Source organism: Berghia stephanieae, chromosome 2 (assembly GCF_034508935.2).
Source record: "Berghia stephanieae isolate SIO BIC M18660-M18661 chromosome 2, UCSD_Bste_1.3, whole genome shotgun sequence".
In the NCBI taxonomy this organism is placed as follows: domain Eukaryota; kingdom Metazoa; phylum Mollusca; class Gastropoda; order Nudibranchia; family Aeolidiidae; genus Berghia; species Berghia stephanieae.
This window is the reverse complement of record NC_088361.1, coordinates 38,195,971-38,213,470: the sequence shown is the minus strand read 5'-3', so window position 1 is coordinate 38,213,470 and position 17,500 is coordinate 38,195,971. Positions and strand designations below refer to the sequence as shown.

General features: G+C 34.5%; 2 protein-coding genes across 22 annotated transcripts in view; one reads left to right on the top strand and one right to left on the bottom strand.

Moving 5' to 3' along the window:
• Positions 1-17,500, bottom strand: part of LOC144964833 (uncharacterized) — a 298,720-nt gene that overhangs the window by 254,688 nt on the left and 26,532 nt on the right. Inside the window, exon 1 of one of the 20 annotated variants that reach the window (XM_078899497.1) lies at positions 7,736-7,866. The exons of 12 other annotated variants lie outside the window; for them this stretch is intronic. The gene's annotated coding sequence lies outside the window, so the exon portion shown is untranslated. Of the gene's footprint in view, positions 1-7,735; positions 7,867-17,500 lie in introns of those variants that run through there. 7 more of the 20 variants (XM_078899499.1, XM_078899509.1, XM_078899500.1 and 4 more) reach the window with 7 other exon arrangements.
• Positions 1,001-6,338, top strand: LOC144964836 (uncharacterized). 2 transcript variants are annotated; one of them, XM_078899533.1, is made up of 6 exons: positions 1,101-1,186; positions 1,709-1,896; positions 2,297-2,404; positions 2,828-2,935; positions 3,383-3,491; positions 3,890-6,338. In XM_078899533.1, exons 5-6 carry the CDS (start codon positions 3,436-3,438, stop codon positions 4,926-4,928), a joined length of 1,095 nt encoding a protein of 364 aa, XP_078755659.1. In that variant the 5' UTR covers positions 1,101-1,186; positions 1,709-1,896; positions 2,297-2,404; positions 2,828-2,935; positions 3,383-3,435; the 3' UTR covers positions 4,929-6,338. The 2 variants fall into 2 exon arrangements, with proteins under 2 accessions (XP_078755661.1, XP_078755659.1); XM_078899535.1 differs by lacking the exon at positions 1,709-1,896 and having other exon boundaries at positions 1,001-1,186.

Genomic DNA, 17,500 nt, shown 5'->3' with positions numbered 1-17,500 from the left:
TGCAATGAGTGGATCTTGATATCAGAACTATTGCCCCCACGATGTTGTTTTCCTCATTATTTTTAGTGCATTGTGCCGACTGGGATGTGTGCGGGCTGGTAGGTAAAACTTGAAAGTTTTCAACACCCCCCCCCCCCCCCCCAAAAGGGTTGTCAAGCACTGATTTAATACTTGCTCCATACACAAAATCCAATTACTTTCATAAACAATTAAAAATAATAACGTCTGCCAAGCTTATTTGTTTGTTTTGTGTTTTGTTTTTTTTTTTTTTTTTTTTTTTTTTTTGTTGTGTTTTGGGTGGGGGGGGGGGTATATATAAAAGGATATCCATTTCCGCTTGTTTGGCAAAACAGAAATGTCTGTGTCATAAAACAAACATGTTTCTTATATGCATTAACCCTTTAACGATGAGATTTAATTTCAATGCTTTTGCATTATTAGAATGATACAGTTATATTTGCCTAATCCGTCCATGACGACCAGGAAAATCAGTATAGTTTACTGCTAGTTCAAAAATAATACGCAAAATATTGTCCATTACAAGAATGTTAAACTAGGCCCAAAATTGCATTCGGATGTCAGACCTGCGTATATGTGCATGTTCGACCATAACAATTTCGCTTCTCGGACTGATGATATGAGAAGTATTCTTTTTTTTTTTTTTCTATTACACAGCGATGCTAATTTGGGTTTCCTGATTCGTGTATAAGTATAATATTATGTTAATGCAGCTTGACATGTATTTTATGTGCCGCTGAAGATCGTCACGCAAAAGCATAATATGACAGGTACAATATTAGACACCCCGTCGCCTCAGAACTGCTTTATTCCATCTCCAAATTTACTTAAAAATGAGATAACTTGCCAAAGGGCAGTAACTGTAACTCTGCTATCTACGTAAGAAACCCAGAGAAAAAATACTGAGTCAGAAAGAAGATATTGCTAAAATCTAAATCAACTCTGGTTATTTATTAAGTACACTTTATTACATGTACATATTTTGAGATCTGAATTATTTTATTTCCGTGAAATTCATTCTGCTTTGTTCCATCTCCATTTTAACCAATGGAGAGCGACTAAAATGTCACATGATATTTTGTAAACAAGACTGAAAAAGAAAAATGGCTGCCCCTAGACGCCGACTTTTTTCGTCAGCTGTTGCTGCTTCGTTGCTGTTAGATGCCATGTAAGTAGTATTTGTTATTCGCATGATTTATATTAATAAATAAAGAACAATTGTTTTAGTTATAACTGATTTTAAAGACATTTTTATTCTGCTATTGTCTGGTTAATGTTTTTTTTTTTTTATTAACAAGCACAAAGTGATCAAGTCGAGCAGACGACAGAGAGTGTGCAACGAAATATCTACCAAACAAAGTTACAAATAACTGTAACAATAGAGATATTATTTTGCTGGCAACTTATTTATAACTATATTTCCTTGCATAATGATAAGTCTACTTAGTTCACGACAAGCCAAGATACATTCAAGCACACCAATCCAATCCCAACTTAAGTTTATAAAGCTTTTTTGAAACTGAAACTGAAACTGTGGAAGAGTAGAAATCTGTCTTAGTCTTCTAAGTTGAGTCGTAGCCTACATCTAGTATATATCTCAGTCTACTTGGATTTTGCCTGTTATCCTTCATATGTCAATGATATACTGAAGTAGTCTGAATGTGATATTATTATTTGATTTTATCTCCAGGGAGGAAAATGGAGATAACAGTAACAGCGATCCATTGAGTCAAAGTTTGAGTGAACCAGAGGACCCAGACTTCATCATTCCACCGTCCGCACGAAGAACAAGAGACCGTGACATACACAACTTACATGTCAGAATGCAAATTCAACATGCAGGAATAAAACAGTAAAAAGAGATGCTGATGATGAAAGGTAAGACGTGGCGCACTTGCTTGGAGGAACTGATACTGATAGTCTGCTATCCCAGTACTAGATAGTATTAGTATATATTTGTTCATTCACAAGAACTTTTTTTTTGTTCTGAAATGGATGGTGTAGATTTGCAGTCATACATATTTTCTGCTGTGAATTATCTCCATAGTTGATTCGCCTAAAGTGGAGTTTATAGGCATTTAGTGATGATGAATAGGTTGTTGCTGTAATGTCAATAGATCTGGATTATTTTTTTTTATTAACCTTTTCCATAAGAATAAAGGACAGTCTAAGATCTAAACTTATTTATTGACATATTGTATTATTGCTTTATTAATTCTCATTCAACATTGTATTTTCTTTACATCTGGTAAAATTTTCATTCTCTATTTATTTCCAGACCTGTAGACTGCATATCAGACGAACCCTTACGAACAATAGATCTAAATACAATGGAACAGCATGAAAACCTGGCGAATTCAGTTGAAGAAAATGCTACCGATCTAACGTAAGATACTTTAATCATCTGATAATTTCATTACTAATCAATTTATTTGTTATGCTGTGGCACACTTATGTTTTTATTATTTATTTTATTTGTTTTTATTTTTTTTTCGCTAACTATGTTTGTTCTGAGATGGATGGTGTAGAATTGCAGTCTTAGTCTTATATATATTTTCTGCTGTGAATAATCTCCATAGTTGATTCGCCTAAAGTGGAGTCTATAGGCATTTGATAATGATGAATAGGTTGTTGCTGTAATGTCAATAGATCTGGATTATATTTTTTATTAACCTTTTCCATAAGAATAAATGACAGTCAAAGATCTAAAATTATTTATTGACATATTGTATTATTGCTTTAATAATTCTCATTCAACATTTTACTTTCTTTACATCTGGTAAAATTTTCATTCTCTATTTATTTCCAGACCTGTAGATTGCATATCAGACGAACCCTTACGAACGATAGATCTAAATACAATGGAACATCATGAAAACCTGGTGAATTCAGTTGAAGAAAATGCTACCGATCTAACGTAAGATACTTTAATCATCCAATAATTTCATTACTAATCAATTTTTTTGTTTTGCTGTGGCACACTGTTATTTTATTTTAAAAAAATTTTTTTAGTGTATTTATTTTTTGCGGTTACGTATGTTACTGTAATATTTCTACATCTGTGGTTGTTCTGAGATGGATGGTGTAGATTTGCAGCTTTATATATATTTTCTGCTGTGAATAATCTCCATAGTTGATTCACCTAAAGTGGAGTCTATAGGCATTTAGTGATGATGAATAGGTTGTTGCTTTAATGTCAATAGATCTGGATTATATTTTTTTATTAACCTTTTCCATAAGAATAAATGACAGTCAAAGATCTAAAATTATTTATTGACATATTGTATTATTGCTTTATTAATTCTCATTCAACATTGTATTTTCTTTACATCTGGTAAAATTTTTATTCTCTATTTATTTCCAGACCTGTAGATTGCATATCAAGACGAACCCTTACGAACAATAGATCTAAATACAATGGAACAGAATGAAAACCTGGCGAATTCAGTTGAAGAAAATGCTACCGATCTAACGTAAGATATTTTAATCATCCAATAATTTCATTACTAATCAATTTTTTTGTTAAGCTGTGACACACTGTTAGTTTTTATTTATTTTATTTGTGTATTCTTTTTTACGGTTACTTATGTTACTGTGATATTTCTACATCTGTGGTTGTTCTGAGATGGATGGTGTAGATTTGCAGGTTTATATATATTTTTTGTGTGAATATTCTCTATAGTTTATTCGCCTAAAGTTGAGGATGTTTTTCTGCTGCGTTGAATGCTAGAATTTATTACTTATATATTGTCTTAAAATGTTGCGAGACCTTGAATCTCCTTTAATGAAAAAGTGGCTATATTTTAATACTGATAGAATTAGAATTGATTATGATTATTCTTTTTTTTTTTCTTGCTATTTCATCAAACAGGCCCACAGTGACCAGGAAAAGGAAAAGAGACCCTACTCAGTGGAAAAGGAATGTTTCTAAGACAAAGAGACAAGCTGGTCAGGAGTATCAGAGCCTTAAGACTAAAGAAATAATTCCTGAAAAGAAAGTAAAAACTGTGAAAAATTGTTCAAATTGTAAATTTAAATGTAATGAAAAAATTTCTGAAGAAGAAAGAAAAAATATAAATAAAATGTTTTGGTCTCTGAATGATGAGACAAAAGCTCACTTTTATAGTGAGTACACAATTAGATGTGAAAAGGCAAGATGCAGAGCTGTAACCAATGAAAAGCCTAAAGTGTTCAGCTACAAGTACTTTCTGCGATGTGGTGGCACTTCTTTAAAAGTCCAAGTTTGTAAGACATTTTTCTTATCAACTCTTGATATTTCTCAAATAAGAATTTCATATTTTTATGAGAAACGGAGATGTGTTGAAACTGGTGTGCCTTTGCCACCAAAGAGTGGGAAGAATGTTAAAAACAAAATTAGCGATGACTGCTTAGACGTGGTGAGAAGTCATATAAATTCCTTTCCCCGTATCCCCTCTCATTATTGTAGGGCTGATTCATGCAGAGAATATCTGGAAAAATCTCTAAATTTGAGTAAAATGTATGGAATGTATCAAGATCTCTGTGTGGAAAAAGAAATAGAACCTGTAAAGAAACATAAATATGATGAAATTTTCAATAAAGAATTTAACATTTCATTTTTAGCTCCCAAAAAAGATAGATGTGATAAATGTGAACTTGTATTAAAAGATTCAAAGAATTTAAATCAGGAGGAACTTGCTGCTTCAACAAGCAAAGGTGAAGTGATTTTGAGACTGTTAGAAAAAAACATGAGATTAGGTGATAAAGAGAAGGAACAGCTAGTTCAGCATGTTGAAAATTACAGATCAACAAAACATGAGAGGGAGAGGGATAGGAATAGTAAAGAAAAAGCAGTAATCTGCTTTGATCTTGAAAATGTTTTCCCCTTGCCGGTTTGTGGCATTTCAAATTTTTTTATAAAAGAAAATTAGTCAGTTTTAATATGACTGCTACATTGTCTTTAAGTAAAAAGGCATATTTTGCTGTTTGGCATGAGGGCTCTGGTGGTCGTGCTGCCAATAACATGGCCAGTGCCATTGTTAAAATTCTTGAAGAGGTTTTGAAAGACCATCCTCTTCTGTCTGATATAACGTTGTGGTCAGACTCCTGTGTTTGCCAGAATAGAAATTCTGTAATGTCAACTGCTCTCTCTTTGTTTATTAAGAAAAATAAAAATATTGATATTATTACTCAGAAATTTTGAGTCTGGACACAGTTCCATTCAAGAAGTTGATAATGTCCACTCAGTAATTGAGCGTCATCTCAGACATCAGGAAATTTTTAGTCATATTGGATTGATAAAAAAATTAAAGACAATAAAAAACAGTCAAGTAATCCAAATGAGGGACTTTTTTGATTTTCCGAGCTATGCTCAACAAGAGTTTGTTTTTAGCCGTGTGCCTTTTACTAAGATACGCCAGTTACAACTATGTCAAAGTCTTGGCACAGTTAGTTATAAAACCTGTCACCAGTCACCAGAATGGACGACAGTAAGTGTGAGACGGGACCCTTACACCCTGTCAACTAGAAAACGTGGCTGTTCAAATCATAATAGGGCTTCAGAGAAGCACGGGAGAAAATTAAATGTATTAAATAAAAATCGATTGCCTGATGACAAGAAGAAAGATTTATTGTCTATGCTTCCTTACTTTCCCGAACTAGACAAAGTTTTCGTTGAAACTGTTCTGAAGTAGGTAATTCACAATGTAATCTGTATCCAGATCAGGAGTTATAGCAATACATAAAATACATTAATTTCGCTTTATTCTCTTGCTAGTATTAACTTTTCATGACTTATTATTGGTTATCAGTTTTATTGTTGTTTTACATCCTATAATACTCTTAATAGGTTTCTGTATTCTGACTATTAAAGTTTTATACATAATGCATAATGTATGTCATAACCCACATAAATTTTGAATAAGTAGTATATAAACATGAAATATGACATGACTTTTTAAATATAATAAAATTGATTAGGAGTCGCATAACTGGTGCGAGTTAGTATAAGGAGAGAGATATGGAGAGTGAGTGATGGGGTAAATACCTGATAATTGTTATATGCAATTTGAAATAATGTTAATGAAGTATTTATAATTTAGTGGCAATTTTCAAACTTAGAAAGTAAAAAAAATTTTTATTGTTAATCAAGTTGGTCCGGTTTTTATATTGTTATTTTTTCCTCTTTTTTTTTTTTTTGCATGGAAGCAGGTATTATATTCTGTTATTTGAATAATAAAATGATATGCTCTGAATATATTGATTTGAATAATAAAATGATATGATATGAAAATATTGATTTGAATAATAAAATGATCTGATATGAATATATTGATTTGAAATCGGACTTTGCTTTGTTCATTATTTCCATTTCTAGTTGCTCTTTGCACCACGTAGGTTCAACTGGTATCGATATATTTCTTTTTCTTTTTGCACCTTTTGGTTACATGACGTGTTGTCTATCGCATGAAAGTCTTTTTGGATTGTAATCCAGTTCTAAAGGCATGGATAACCTCATACTCTTACGGTTATTTTCTGAATGGGCTCTACTACTCCTACTCCTCCTCTTACTACTACTACTACTACTACTACTACTAAGAATGAACTGCTCAAAAGAAGAAAAAAATGTAGTCCAAATTTAACAATCATGAATTGGAGATGGAATAAAAGCTACTCTGAGACTTGAAGTTATGGAGATGGAATAAAGCAGCACAAAGTTTGTTCAAGTTTTTGACTCCATTATTCCATCTCCAAAACTGATTTTTTTCAAAATCAACGTTTTTAAAAGTTTAAATCATTATTTTAATAAAGGATATGATAGAGTGTTATGATATTAAGGTCCTTGCAAACTCGCATCAAAATCGGACAATAAATAAGTAACCAAACTTTGATCCAAAACTTTAAACTACATTTTCTCAAAACAAGAATATCTGGAGATGGAATAAAGCAGTTCTAAGGCGACGACCCATCTGCCCCTGTATCGTAATCGATTAGCGCGTGGAATAGGGTAGAGAGGTCGTGTCGTCACACCTCGTCATACTCTTCCGATTCCTAACTCCTTGAAAGTGTTATGAAACCAGTTCTTCAGAGGACTAATAATGAATAGATTTAATCATAAGGTGCCAGAACTATTTTAGTCACAGGCACGTTCTCGTAAAAGATCCGAGTGTGGATGATATTTATTGACGACCAGCATATATTTAAACTAGAAAATAAGAGGCCATCAAGCTGAAACCTGAAGATAAATTACACAAGGCATGAATCAAGTCCTCAGGAAGAGTGGTTTTACACTTCCAATGAGATCGGAATCCGTTTTTTTTTTGTTTTTCTTTGACATCGCACTTTTTTTCGTAGACAGTGTCTTGCCTCCTGAGGCATTATTCGTTTGTGACCTCGATCCTCACTCGCCGCATTTTTTTTTAAATACATTTTTGAACCATTTATCCCAAAGTACCCCACGTAATAATGGATAATATAATATATTCACTTCTTATATAATCAAATAGTTTTAAATCAATCACAATTTAGTCGTTAAAGTCCCATTGAAAGCAAATAACAGAATATTAGTTAGCACCAAAAACATTTTTTTTTAACAAATAAAAAAACGCGGGTTAAAAGCACTAAAATTACACTCTTCACCAACAGTATTTTTTTCTTAAAATTTTAATTGTGGGTTTAAACTCCGATTGAAAGCAACTGTCCGCAAGCACAATAATAAAATAAAAACACGACTAATTACAAACACTAAAGATCCGACGCTTATCAACAGCATATATCTCTCAAAGTTCGAGATAATGTAGTGGGGTTGGTATCTAGATTATAATATAGCACCAAACGAATCCTTTCCACAGACTTTAATAACAGCAATGTAAAGTCGAATACCTGCAACGATTTTAATGTGTATGTAATGTTTACACTCCAACAAAGGGGTTCCACTTCATCTGATCGTCTCAGAACACCGCGCACACACAATAAGATCAAGGTGAATAACAAAAATACAAACTCGATTTAATTTTGGTCTGAGGACATTATTATTATTATTATTATTATTATTATTATTATTATTATTATTATTATTATTATTATTATTATTATTATTATTATTATTATTATTACTATTATTATCATTATTATTACTATATTATCATTATTATTATATTATTATTATTATTATTATTATTATTATTATTATTATTATTATTATTATTATTATTTTTATTATTATTAATATTATTATTATTATTATTATTATTATTATTATTATTATTATTATTATTATTATTATTATTATTATTATTATTATTATTATTATTGTTATTATTATTATTATCATTATTATTATTATTATTATTATTATTATTACTATTATTATTATTATTACTATTATTAGTATTATTATTATTATTATTAGTATTATTATTATTATTATTATTATTATTATTATTATTATTATTATTATTGTTGTTGTTGTTGTTGTTGTTATTGTTATTACAATGAAAAATATGCGCATATACGTTCTTTTTTAGTCTTAAATTAAATGTCAAAATCATGTCAAGGGAATATTAAAAATTAAAATTGTGATCGATCTCACAGAAAAAAGTATCCAATATTAAATATGGAGCAAAAGGAACAAAATAGGAAGAATCCATTATTTACTTTGAAATAAAAAGTACTTTTGATGAACACTTAACCATGTCTTGGTTTCCAAATTATTATAATATGCAAGAAAGTAACAAATCAAAATGGTTGATAATTTGTACTTTCACGCCCCTCTCATCTCGTGGTTATCTGGGTGGACCCGGCTCCTTTTAGACGTTCGTCTCTGCCATTCATACCCAACGATGAAAAAGAACACTTTTGTTTTGTTTTGCTTTGTCTCGAGACCACCTTTTTTTAAATAATATTTTTGTATTGTTTGTTATTTTTGTTTTTTATTGTTTAATTGTTGATATTGTCCGGGGGGGGTTGTTGTTATTGTTGTGGTTGTTGTTATTGTTGTTGTGTTCTTGTTCTTGCGGGTCTCTTTTGTTGTTTCGTTTTGATTTATTTTTTATTGTTTTCATGTTATTGTTGTTGCTGTCGTCGTCTTTGCAGTAGTTGTATTTGTGTGTTGGAGTTTAAGAGTCACTTTTAAGCCAGATGATATAATCTATTGCGTGTGCGCGCGTGTGTATGTGTGTGTGTGTGCAAGCGTGTTCGTTTGTGTGTGCGCCTGCGCGCGCGCGCGTGTGTGTGTGCACGTGCGTGTGTGTGTGTGTGTTTGTATATAAAAAAAAAAAGAGAGTAAGCATATCCGAGTACATGAATGTTTGAAATCGCGTGAGACCACGCAAGTTTAGCAGTGAGGATTGAGTTTGAATATATATATTTTTTAAGGTGCAGTATAGGTACAGACGACCAGTTATTGTAAATCAATAGTGAAGAGTGAAAGTCAGTTTTCATAGCTTACTACTAGGACTCGAACTTGAAACCAACTGTTTACTGCGCAATGAGCAAGTACTTCTTGAAGTCCATCAAATGCCCATCATTATCTTATGATAGATAAGCAACCACGGTCACATCAGTAGCTTACTACTGGGACTCGAACTTGAAACCAACTGTTTACTGCGCAATGAGCAAGTACTTCTTGAAGTCCATCAAATGCCCATCATTATCTTATACATAGATAAGCAAACCACGGTCACATCAAGTATACTATATCCCCCAACCCCATTTATTTATAAGATACGATCCAGGCAAAAGCTACCTGCTCTAATAATTCACCTGTAAATGGTTTACCGCGGACAAAGCCTGAGTTGTGACCTACTACCATAGAGTCAATGCCTACTACAAGAAATTGAATGGACCATGTATTGGAAGACAGTGAGAGAGAGAGCAGAGTAAGTATCAGAAAATGAATGGTGGATATCTCGACTTAATTTATGGGTGTCGCTGAAGTACCTCCCTCATTTATGGCTATTGCTATAACCCCTCTCGCTCTCCCTCTCCCCCCCCCTCCCCCCTCCCCACTCTCTCTCTCTCTCTCTCTCTCTCTCTCTCTCTCTCTCTCTCTCTCTTTCTTTCTTTCCCTCTCTTTCTTTCTTTCTCAACCTCCTCTCTCTCTCTCTCTCTCTCTCTCTCTCTCTCTCTCTCTCTCTTCTCTCTCTTCTTCTTCTTCCTCTCTTCTTCTTCTCAACCACTCCTCTCTCCTCCTCTCTCTCTCTCTCTCTCTCTCTCTCTCTTCTCTCTCTCTCCTCTTTCTCTCTTCACCCTCTCTCCCCTCTCCTCTCTCTCTCTCCCCTTCTCTCCTCTCTCTCTTCTCCTCCTCTCTTCCTCTCTCTCTCTCTCTCTCTCTCTCTCTCTCTCTCTCTCTCTCTCTCTCTCCCTCTTTCTCTCTCTCAACCACCTCCTCTCTCCCCCCCCTCTCTCTCTCTCTCTCTCTCTTTCCTCTCTCTCCCTCACTCTCTCTTCCTCTCTCTCTCTCTCTCTCTCTCTCTCTCTCTCTCTCTCTCCAAAGAATGCTCCTAATCTTAAAAATAACTTCATATTATTATAAAATGACAAATAAATGAATAGGAGTTTTTAAAAAAAACCCTTTTCTCTTCAAGTCAACCAATCTTTCTGGTTCGGTGGTGTTGATTAAATCAGGATTCCACTGGATTTATTCTACACCAAAATAAAGAGACATTGACCTCGAGTTTCATGACTATGGTGTGAAAACAACGGGAGCGATCTATATTCATATCTTCGTTAAACTGAGTCATCAATCACATGATTTGTAGATGCCCAACGATTGGATCTTTCTTATCAAATGTAAACACGCTGCTTTGTTTATGAAAGTTGTAAACATACCCGTGTGTCAAGCTAAAAAAAATGACCATTCGTTATGTTAGATATTTCAAAAGCTGTGAATACTTTTCGCTATGTGGGTCACTTTGAGCACATTTTGCAATGTGACCAATGACCTCGAGCACATGGAAAGGTGAGATAGATCATCCCCATTCGATTTCCAGCATCCAGTTCATCCCGCCATAATACCGCTTACATGCGACGGGTCACAAATTGTAAACCGAGTTATAGCAGTTCAATACTTTTTATACTAGATTCCAATTTCAGCATCTCTTCTACTCCGGCATATCACCGTTTTGAGGAAGTGGGTCACACATTACTAGGTACGCCCATCTCTAGCCTAACTCTATAATCTAGGTCGCTATGGTTCAACCCCACAGCTTTGGAACCTGATAGTGTGATCTTATATCACCCAGGTGACGAAGGGTATTAAAGGAAATGGTAAAGATTGAAATTTGACAAGTCTCTATCGCTCTCCGAAACCTCGGACCTCAAGTTTCAAAATAAACTCTCCCGAGTGTGAAGTAAGCCTTGTTTCTCTAGCCAAGTAGTTGATGTTTAAATATTTACCCAAAACTCCTCGGTATCAGCTACATGAGTTTGGTATTGGACACGAACGGCTCGGACTGTGAAGCTATTGTGTACACACAGCGATAGTAGTAGGGTGAAGGGTCGACAGTTACAAATATTGGGTGACAGAATATACAGATATGTAATATGAAATCAATTAAAAATGTGAAGATACCACGTTAATTTTCATCACGAGAAAAAGTGTGCGTCAATTTTGGTGGGGGCAGTGTGTGTCGTGTGTGTGTGTGTGTGTGTGTGAGAGAGAGAGAGAGAGAGAGGGAGGGAGGGAGAGAGAGAGAGAGAGAGAGAGAGAGAGAGAGAGAGAGGAGCAAGGTTGCCAATTTTTCGTATATTTACAGAATTCAGAATGTTATAAACCCTCAGTATATTTTCCAATCACCTCTAAACGGGGAAAAGTACATAACGTCTTTTTACTGGAGTTCAGCGCTCTGAAAGAGGTTGGTCAATGTGCTTGCATTAAAGTTCTGTACATTTTTGCCTCCTGAATTGGCAAACTTAGAAGATGGAGAGATGGAGATACAGAGAGAGAGAGAGAGAGAGAGAGAGAGAAAGAGAGAGAGAGAGAGAGATGGAGGGAAGGAGAGGGAGGGGGGATGAGAGAAAGACGGAGATATTCTTTTCAAAATAAGTAAAAACATAGCAATGTGGTAGTTCTTTTCGTAAGTGTAAATCAATACATCTTATTGAAGCATTTGATTGCGTGATATTCATTCTATTTTGCTTAATTTTGTGAACAATTATGGTTCAGCCATTCTATCACCAATATCTGCATAAAGCCCTCTATACAGTACCTCTTCTACTGACATTTAACAATTAACCATAATCAATTGGGCAGGGGTGGGAAGGGACTGTTAATATCGATTTGTAAGATATAAGTAAATAACAATAAAAGAATAGAATAGAAGCTCCAATAACATTATAAAAGACACATTATGTGGACATTTCGGGTTTTCCCTTCATCAATATATCACGATGAATAACTCACTTATCACTAAAGACGAATGTGAGATAGCCCGAAATGTGCACATCATTTCTGTTCGTGAATTTAAATTGGAGCCACTACAATTCTATTTCGTCATTGTCGTGTACCTCTTCCAGCTTCAAGCAGTACAATTTGCATAACTTTTTAGCATACCAAATTAAGTAATAAATAGTAAAGCGGCACAAGTGACTAGGAAAAAAAAAAGGGTATTAAGTCAAGGGAGGGATGATCTATGATTTACTATTTATTCTAAACATTGACATATAATTCTTCCCTCGCTTGACTAGATATGTAGATTATGCTGGTAAATGTTTCTTGTGGAATGAGAAGTAACTCACTCATTTCGAACGTTCGCATGTGTTGCGCATCTTTGCTCATGTGATAAAGGTCATTTTGGTTTGTTTTTGTTTTTTTTAATATATAACGTTGAGTTAATCCATACACCCCTCCCTACCTATCAATTGGAGTGATGAATGTACAATGGAATCCTCATAAAATCAACACTCTTAAAGTAAACATCTACTTAAAGTCAACACCTCTTGTTGATCCAGATTTTCTATTCTTTTTAATTGTTTATATTCCATTGATAATTGGAAAAAGTCAAACCTTCCTTAAAGTCAAATACTAGCTACCATTTTTGAGAAAGGTGAGGGGGGGGGGTGGGGATGGCGGAGGAGAGAGAAAGGGAGAGAGAGAGAGAGAGAGAGAGAGAGAGAGAGAGAGAGAGAGAGAGAGAGAGAGAGCGTGGGGCGTTGCTGGTCAAGTTACAAATATCAAAATAGCGAGGGAGAGAGAGAGAGAGAGAGAGGGGGGAAGAAAAGGGAGAAGATTTGGAAAGGGTGATAGGAAGAGGGAAATAGGGGAAGCGAAGGGCTAAGGAATAAAAAGGAAACAAATAGGAGGGAAAGGGTGAGTGAGCGAGAAATGTAGGGAGAAAATGGGGGGGGGGGGGGGGGGGGTGATGAGAGAGAGAGAGAGAGAGAGAGAGAGAAAGAGAGGGAGTAATGAATCGTTTACGATTATAAAAAACAAAAACAAAGAAAATGACAATCAGCAATGCAGGTAGAATAAAATAGACTTCCAGGTGAAAGAAGGAGACAATGTGCAATGCAGTGATTCCTTTCGGTGGTGTGATATTATGTCTTAGACATGAGGCATTCCGTGTGGCATCAAAATCTCATTACAAAGGCAGATAATCTAAGGGATCTCAAAGGTGATAAAGTCACTCGTTTTAGAACCGATAAACAGTTTAGATTATTTAGCCTAAATGCAGAATATACAGATAAGATAATTCAGTTGAAGTGAGTGTTGAATATCTGATGCATCACCCTTTTTATCCAAATAATAATATCATCATCATCATGATCATCACCATGATCATCATCATCATCATCATCATCATCATCATCATCATCATCATCATCATCATCATTAGTTTTATCATTATTATTATTATTATTATTATTATTATTATTATTATTATTATTATTATTATTATTATTATTATTATTATTATTATTATTATTATTATTATCATTATTATTATTAATAAATTTTATTATTATCGTCATCATCATCATCATCATAATAATCATCATCATCATCATTATCATATCAACGTAAATGCCATTATAGAGAACTAAAATTTGAAATTGAAACCGAAACTTCAGTAGAACAGCCCGGTCATTGGGCTCCCCGGCACTGACAGTATTTCTAATTTACCACTGTTTTAAAACTCTATGTGTAGATAACAGTAAACCAAAGCAAAAATTTTCATTCACGACGGATAAAATTTACGAGAGAGAGAGAGAGAGAGAGAGAGAGAGAGAGAGAGAGAGAGAGAGAGAGAGAGAGAGAGGTGGGGGGCAGGGCTTGATATCGATACCGTTCTCCAGCTCCAAATCGTTTGTTTGGGGTTAAAAAAAACCCCAATGTTTTAAAGGAGCCAGTGGCTTCGGGGAAAAGGTGGGGGGGGGGGGGGGGGGGGGGTGAAGGAAAAGAGCAGGTGGTATTGGTTCTGCTGATAAAACGAGTTGGGTTTATTCAGACCTGCCTACTCGAAAATTTAAAAAATCGGTAAATTTTTAGGATATAAAAATAGGAGTTGTTAAAATTAACTTTATAGACCCAATAATTTACCCTCACAAGGATTAAATAACACTTCAAAATCCTTACTATTGTGCACTCTGGCATTAACTTTCATTTTCAATAAGTTTTAATGACTTAGAGATGCTCTTGACGTTCTGAAATTGGAGTCAAAATTTCGTAATTCTATGAGTTTTTCGAAGTAGTTGGCAGGTCTGGTGTTTAGTTACCATTGTCAATAGAAGAGAGAGAGGGGGGATCCCCATCAAAAATGAAACCTGTGATAATTAAATTGGACAAAAGAAGGAGTAGTCGCGTGTTATTTGATAAAGGCTTGCACAAAACACAACCTACGGGGCTGTGGTTTGCAAGATTTAACTGTGCTTTTGCTGAGTAATATAGGTGACGTGTTCACGAAAACCACAGAAATGTCATTTCCGCGAATTAAAATATAGGATGGGAAAGAATTTTTTTTTTATATATATAAGCGTTGCTAGGGGAAACAGGGTATAACTGAAACCGGCTGAAACCAAAGTTGATAAAGAAGGCCAAAGTTTTTATATTTATAGGGCACCGTTTCTACTGGCAACATTGTTCCAAGGATCAACGGCAGAAGCGTCTATTATTTAAACTTCTAGCTTATGTTACAAAGCCCAAATAACCAGTGATTCCTCCAAGAAACAACATGTTTTAAAAGCTGCTTTACGGTTTCATAGTCACAGCGGAGCAGTGTAGCACCAATTTCATTGTGCGGCTATGCGGTATTATTGTGGTATGACACTCGCATTCGGATCGGAAGGTCCTGGGTTAGAGCCCTGCTCTGAGCGGCGCAAAGTTGAGTTCTCGCAACGAAATCAGATGTAAAAAAAAAATTTACCTGACTGTTAACAGCGCTGTTTCTGAAAAAAAATATATTATGATATCGCCTAACAGGCACCATGTCTCGTCCTACATGTCAAGTGTTGCTGTTAGCTAGGGACCCATTGTAAATCGCTTTGAACAGGTTTAGTAGATTTTGCGCTAAATACAAGCTCAAGTTTTTGTTGTGTTTTTGTTTTTTGGTTTTGGTTTCTTTGGGGTTTGTTTGGGGTTTTTTTTTTGGTACTTATTTATTTATATATTTTATTTTTTTTTGGTTATTTTTTTTTTTGTTTGTTTTTTGTTTTGTTTTTGTTTTTGTTTTTTGTTTTTTGTTTTGTTTTTTTTTTTTTTTTTTTTTTTTTTTTTTTGTTATTTCTTTTTGTTGTTGTTTTTTTAACGAGCTCCGTTTTAAAAACAGTTCGAGACATGCCTACCTGCCTCAGTGTAGGTTTATGTAAATGAGAGAAGAACATTTCATCGGAATTCCTAATCATTTCCTATAAGCGACTCATTCACTTGCTAATAAAATGAAATGCAAATTACGGTTCATGTAATTATGCAAGTGCAATGGGCGAATTACCTTAAGTGTTCAAAAACATTACAGGCACCGTTAATTAATTGACAAAATGAAGACGGCAATAAACAAAATGCTATCAAATGTAGACATAAATATTGAGAACAGACAAAAGAAAGAAGAAGGGAATGAGAAATACTTTGGAAAACAAATAGTTTTAGAATGATTGTGAAGAAAAAAGTTCTTGGTAATAAATGGCAAAATCTAAAAAAAAAAATAAACCATAATCAATTTTACAATATATAAATGCAAATCAAAAGTCTCAAAGTTTGTAAAAAAAATTATTATTAAAACAACAACATAAAAGAATATAGAGGGACTAACAAAGCATTTTAAAAATTTGGTGTTTTAAAAGTGATGACGTGCTGTTTAGCCTTCGGAGCGCATTTTGGTAGAGGTACGTGCTCAACAAACACCATGTCTGAATTAAATATGAGAAAGGTACACATTATACCTTTCCTATATCTCTGCCTCTTGAATTCGCAGTCCTGCTGCAAATAATAAGAAACCATCATCAAAGACGCCACAGACAAAACAAACAATAGGGGCCTAGGCCTTCAGTGATTGGGAATAGAGGAACCTTTAGGTACGCACCTGAGACATGGAAAATAAAACTAATCGGTAGGCCACCCATCCACACCATTTAATGATGCTGTTTGCAAGGGAAAAACATTGAGCTTTTATATAGAGCAAAATCCACTAAACGTGCTCAAAGCGCTTTACATGTGGTCCCTGGCCATCAGCAACACTTAATATGGAGGACGGGACATGACGCCTGTGAGGCGAATTACAATTTTTTTCGGACAGACACAACGCTGTTAACGGCCAGGTACTCATTTTACACATGAGTGCGGCGGAAGAATGTGAGTAAAGAGCCTTTTCCAAGGACTCAACTATGCGCCGATCAAGGCTCGAACCATGGACGTTCCGTTCCACTAGACCACATAGCCGCCGTTCTGAAAGGGCTGGAATCTTACAATTAATTATTTCATGTAGAAATGATAATTTCATTGTACGAGAGAAAAACTAGAATGAAAACGAACCTATTTTATGAAAACTTCTATAAAAATTCGCGATTATTTCATGAATATTACATTGCAGTCAGGGGGTTACCCAGGATATTGCCCTGAGGTTTACCCATTGTCAATATCAGCATAGCATCTTTATTTGTGTGCCAATCTTCGAAAATATTGCAGGAATTTTTTTTTCACAATAATAAACTGATTAGTATTATTAGAAATAATCACACAAAAAGGTCGGGAAAATGCCATAAATAATATTTTTTAAAACAACATATTATTGTTTATATTATGCAATGAAGGGAAGCAGGGGCAGAGGATGAGCGTCAGGCATTTAATTCTCAACAACTGTACACTGAAACATTGACGAAAGACGAGGATTCAAATGCTCGTGACATTGTCAAAGGTCAAAGTAATAATGAACTTGGATAGAGCATTTGCTGTCAGGTTTGGATGGTTGCCAGATTTTTTGTGCAAAGGGTCACAGAAAATGCCAATCGGTGTACAATAAAATGTCAAATTAACCCTAACCACATTCGTTTAGTTAAACTGCACATTAAATTT

Bases quoted from the DNA above. Each gene is read 5' to 3' on its own strand.
- LOC144964836 (XM_078899533.1), top strand. From the start codon at position 3,436: ATGGAACAGAATGAAAACCTGGCGAATTCAGTTGAAGAAAATGCTACC. The intron at 3,492-3,889 runs GTAAGATATTTT...TTCATCAAACAG, and splicing joins GAAAATGCTACCGATCTAAC to GCCCACAGTGACCAGGAAAA.